Genomic DNA, 5,612 nt, shown 5'->3' with positions numbered 1-5,612 from the left:
CCTTGCTCTGGCTTTCTATCGCGCGCGAAGTGCCCCCCCCCCCCCTCCTTGGTCAGATCAATGGCACTGCACGGCTGATTGCACAAGGCCGCAGTCAGAGCGCCAATGAGGTTCACTGTGCTACATATGCTATATTATATACTAGTGTCGTCTGTCTAATTAATTGCTGCGCCACTTAGGATCGCGCACCTCAACAAAACCTGCGAGAGGCGCGCGACTCCCACTATTTGAAGACGAGAAACTTCTTTGATTGGCTACATTCATGTGTAAATAAATTTCGGAACACATTATTTTATTACCGATACAGTTGATTTATATTGTTAATACAAGTTAAAGCTATGCAAGAAACATGCCATTCGCTCGACAATTGGTACCTCAGGCGTAACAATTTATTTTACAAAAGTGTATTGTATGGAGCTAACATTGGACAAGCTGGGTGCAACACAAAGAGCTCTTTTGATTTAAAAGAAAAGATTACAGACAGTCAGATCGATAACTACAGTGCCGCTGAGGAAGTTTACAATCTACTGTATCATGATCAAGGCGTGCAAGAATACCGCGTACTCGTAAAGCATCGTGATTTAACTTTAGTTTCTCTACTACGTGAAACTTCAATTTCAGGCTAGATTTTTTACATCAGAAAACGTTGACAGTAGCAACACTGACTGTCGTATGCACGAAATTCTTCGTATTACGCGATCCTCATCTTGGCCATTTATTTCATGGTAGGGTAGAGAAATGGCGATAGCAGTTGCGCAGCCAACTACGTTGGTAATCAAAAGTAATCTACTGCGTGACACCAACCAGAACGCAATTCCTCGAGCTGCAACTTTTCTAGGTGCTTGACATTAATCTCGATTTTTGTGTCCAATACAATCTAATCGCTTAATCGGTATGATAATTTATTACAACCGGTGTTATAGGAATGTCAGAACCTCGATTGCAAATCTCACGTTTGACAGTGCATAATTGCTTTGAAGTTACGAATTTCTCTGCGAGAAGTTCAAAGAATATCGGGCATATCGGAACTTAAGTTTTCATTATTGTATATTCGAAAAAAAGGATATCCACCTGCATTCTGAGATTACCTGCAGGCTCTTATGCTCAATATAGTTCTTGGTGAGCTGCTTCTTTCAATATCCGATTTTCATCGATATTTGGTGATGTTCATTCGCTAGTAACATGCTGGAATCTATCTTACTTTTGCATGGTTCTATTGACGCCAATTTTACCCAAAAAGATTTTTGTACTACATTGAGCAGAAAATAGCATTGACATTTCTTACTACAAAAAATCTGCTGGGAGCTCTCGTTAAAGTAAGCTTGGGTGTATTATCGTTAAGTAATGCAGCGTTAATGCCGTTCCGAAAGGAATCTGAAAGTGCGCATTGATCATACCTTAATCCGAAGTGTCATCGAATAAACTCAATTCTGATGCAGAGATTTCTCTATCCCGTTGACCAGATCGTTCGGTTTTCACTTGATGTCTTCATCTAGTTCAAGCACAGTCCGAATTTCCTCAGGTGTATGCTGAAGCACAACACGACGATTTTTCTCCGGCGCCAACAACGAGCACACTGATCCGACATCTGTGTTGTAGCCATTTTTTGCGTCAAACACAAACTCATAGACGAGTGCATACGCGCTCGCAAGCGTTACCGACGTCAGTGTTCGGACCTTGTCAGAGAGCTCAGGCTGTGCAAGTTGATCAAGCTGTGGTAATATGAGCGCCATCATTATTGAACAGAAATCGCCCATGACTCGCGTAATCGTTGTCCCATCCAGACCAGGTGTGTTTGCTGGTATGGAGTCAATAATCGCTTGATTCTGCTGAAAGTGTCTGATATATTGCAACAAAGTACTGACTTGGCATCGATCCATCACGCGCGAAGCATGAAGCTCGCTCAAATTACGAAGCCAACAATCTAAGTAACGGCTAATTTCTAAGTACCACTTAGCTGCATCAGGGAATCGAGACAGCTGTGCGTGTAGGCAATTAAAGTTATTGATGCGGAACACGAGCGCGTCGACTGGGTCAAGTCCCGTCACGCTGCGCTGACACATGAGCTCGAGAGCTGGAAGAATACTTTCGAACAATGGCGTTACATCCGCTTCTCTCTCTTTCTCCGGCAATAACGAGGTTTGAGATACATCAAGCAAAGCCACCAAGTGGTGCGTTGCATCAAGCGTGATATGTGTAGCTGCAAGACTGGCTGCATAATCATGGGCTGAGGCTGCAATTGTGTTCACCACCTGCTGCAACTGGCGACGAAACGCTTCATTTGCAGCTTCGCGGCAAAACTGAAGAGCACGCGCTATCTTTGAGTGAGAAATTAATTCGTTGAGCTTGCGGTAATAAAATGCGAGTAAGTGCACCAATTTGAATGTGGTGACAATGCCGTGCGAGGAGCTCAGCGTCTGCTCAACACGCACTTGCAGCGGCTTTGCTACCCCGTCAAATGAATGTCCGACCATGGACAAGCAAAATGTTGCATCGATGTCATCAGTGTCTTTTTCACCAAAAGTGTTATCGTCTGTAGACCCATCGTTAGTTCTGTCAGATGGTTCAATTAATGTGATATTGCAAGGGTTAATCTCGACGTCGCCATCAAAAAGCACACGAAAAATCTCGCTCTCAGCCGCTATAGCCTGATGGATCCACGCTAGCATGTCGCCACAGTAGCGCACAGGATCGTGTGCATGCATTTCAATCGGTCTTGGGATTCCATTTGGTCCTCCGACTGTCAGCGCCGCAAGAAAACGCCGAACGACTATTGACCGCCGCGATGCTGTCAGGCATCCCTTGCAATAGCTGGATGACGACAACGTTATGAGTGATTTTCTCTATCGTTTTAGAAAAGAAAGCATTACTTGTAATACTCTGTACGATCGCTAAGCAGCACAATCGCTCGATGAAGCTCATTACTGGGTTCTCCATCCACTTGTGCGCATTTAATCATCGTCCATTGGTACAGTCGCTCCAGACCAGCTTCCTGGCATTTGCTTACCGCATCCAGCAGCTCAAAACCACAATTGATTTCGCTTGTGGACACTAGGGTCTTGCAGTCTGCTTTTACCTGCTGTACTCGCTCCATCGTGCGAAAGAAGACGTCCATGTCTTTGTCCGCTAGTTCTCCCCCAAAAAGCGCTTGAACCTCCTCGTCATTCAGCTGGTAGCGGGATAAAAATGAGCTAATCTGTCTTCCCTCTTGCTGAAGCTTTTCCCTACATACTCCAAGAGGTAAGAACTTCGCGTTAAAATGTAATTTCACCAGGCTTAAGCCCCGCCATCAAACCTTTTAGTCACCAATGCAGATGCCTCTGTCTGCACCTGCTGCGTTTCCCTCTTGGTGGTTTTCAAAAACTCATCCACCTCCTCGCACATGATGTCCAGCTGGCCAACCTGGATTGTCAAGCTAGAAATTTGATCCAAAGTTCGTTCTAATCCATCTAGAGTTTTCAGTGCTAGCACCAACTGCTGATTCTCCAGACTCGCACGCAAGGTACGGCGTAGGGTAGCCAATGTCAACGTCTGCGATGTGTCCAGCTGTAGTAGCGGAGCGGTTGATGGTGAATGACTTGGCACAATCGTCTGTAAAAGCGTCTTAGTTGCTTCCAGCTCCGCGCGAGATCCTAGGAGTCTGTGCACGCGAGCTTGTAGTGCCGGCGCTGACATTATCGCAGCTAGTATTGTTTTTAATCCATGCCAAATATCAAAAACATCCCGATTTTTCTTGAAAATGACTGGCATTGTACCAATTAAATTGCAGTAGAGGTAAGTTATTAAAATTTTCGTCTTCCAAGTACTCACCTTCAAAAGATCGACCAATTTAAGCCGGAAAACAGGCGGAGTGACAATTGACCAAACTCGCAACGTGAGTTTTTGTAACGGGGCTACGCGCACTTTAGTATGAAGGGGTGGGTTACACAAGACGGTGTGATTACACAATGGTGAGGCTACACCTAAACAAGAAGTCAGTAGTTATGCAGTTTAACTATTTAATTAGGAAAGCCTAAGGGTTTAGTTTACATTTTGAACGAAAGAGGCTATTTGCCTTAAGTTTGGGCTGTGGTTACTCTTAGAGTAAGCGGATTGCGATCCACCACACTCATACTGGCTCTAAGTATAAAACGATGGTCACCGACCTTAGCTTAGCCTCCTCTAATCGAAAGAGCTACAGCGGCCCCGCTGCACTGAGTTGCATTTGTATTCAATCTACACCTGAGTCGTTACGACTGATCCTCTGTGAGGATGAAGCAGCTCTCCTAGGACGGGCTTAAAAGGATGATGTCTCTGCTTGGCCTTAAGAGCGTGCAACACCTCGCTTCGCAAGGACTTGAAGCAATCAGCGCGCGCCTAGAGGCGATTTCGAGCTATGAAAATGTTCTGCTAGAGCACTCACAGCAACAGATGTTAGTCCATGGCGCCACTGTCAACGACGGATGACTCCTCCCGACCCAAGCCGCTCATGGTGAGCGATGAAACCTTCGAGGGCAAAGATGGAGATAATCTCCTGCACTGGGCGAGAGAGACCGAGATGGCTATGGCGTCCGTCATGCTCCAGACCGAGCAGCAGCGCGTGGTGCTAGCTATCTCCAAGCTCGGTGGTCGAGCGCGAGAATGGGCACTGACGTGCGGCACTTTGATCGTAACGTCGTTTCCTTCTGGACGGAGCTGAAGCAGCAGCTTTCACCAGTGTTCTCGCCGCCTGACCAGGCATATCGCGTGCGATCGCGTTATCTTGTCGCCTGACAGGGCATGAAGGAACTGGTGGACTTTGTCCAATTGTTGCGTACTCTCATTGCCGGGATGGCAGCCAATCCTCACCCCGAGGCGATCACAGTGACCGTCTTTATGGAGGACCTCCTCCCTGGCGTGATTGGAATGGAAGTCTAACGTGTGCATCTATCTTCTTTTAAGAAGCAGTGAGTGTGGTATTGAATGCCGAATTCAAGTTGATCTCGGCACGACTTGGTCGGAATGCCAACTCTAGCAGCTCGTCGAGCGGGCCTGAGCTGATGGATTTTAGCTATGCTGAGGACGAGGAGGCAGAGATCCAAGCTGCCGGGCAGCATTCGAACATCCGTCGGTGTTTTGTCTGTGGACACACCCCGTCACCTTCGGATTGGTTGTCCCCTGCGCAAGGAGTGTTAAGGTTCATCGAGCCCTCCTACTTCCTACCAGTCTTCTGGTTAAGACAACACCCAGTAGGCGCGAAGAGCCCTGCTGGCGAAGAACTGAGTTTTGTTGAGCCTCAAATAGGCAGAGGTCAGAAGGGCTCAGCCCCGAAGAGCTCCGTGCTTTTGAACACGGATCATGTATGCATGCCGGGTTTGCTGGTCTTGAAAGCGTCCGCAAAGGGCTTTGAGAAGCCATGAAATACCCTGATCAACTCCGGGGTGTCGGACAATTATGCTCAACGCTCAACGAAGGAAGGAAGTCAGCTGTATGCTGAGGCGCTGAGACCGCGGTTGTGTGACATCGTCATAGTTCGCTTAGCGACGGGGGCGTATTTCATGGTGCTGAGGGATTCTGCAGACCTCGGTGTCAAGTTTCTTGGCTTTGATAACGTGGAAAGCAGCTTAGTCTTAGACTTTGACTCAAGGTATAAC

The 5,612-nt window shown here is 47.0% G+C and overlaps 1 protein-coding gene across 1 annotated transcript; it reads right to left on the bottom strand.

Moving 5' to 3' along the window:
- Positions 1-1,475: 1,475 nt before the first annotated feature.
- Positions 1,476-3,675, bottom strand: PHALS_06571 (conserved oligomeric golgi complex subunit; the record flags this gene model as incomplete). The annotated part of the gene is made up of 4 exons (XM_024719880.1): positions 1,476-2,811; positions 2,871-3,224; positions 3,296-3,415; positions 3,476-3,675. 4 exons carry the CDS (start codon positions 3,673-3,675, stop codon positions 1,476-1,478), a joined length of 2,010 nt encoding a protein of 669 aa, XP_024585135.1.
- Positions 3,676-5,612: the final 1,937 nt, after the last annotated feature.

The sequence above is a fragment of the Plasmopara halstedii genome (genome assembly GCF_900000015.1).
Source record: "Plasmopara halstedii genome assembly, contig: Scaffold_3060, whole genome shotgun sequence".
In the NCBI taxonomy this organism is placed as follows: domain Eukaryota; phylum Oomycota; class Peronosporomycetes; order Peronosporales; family Peronosporaceae; genus Plasmopara; species Plasmopara halstedii.
Note: the sequence above shows the minus strand (reverse complement) of the source record. Positions and strands in the feature narration are given on the sequence as shown.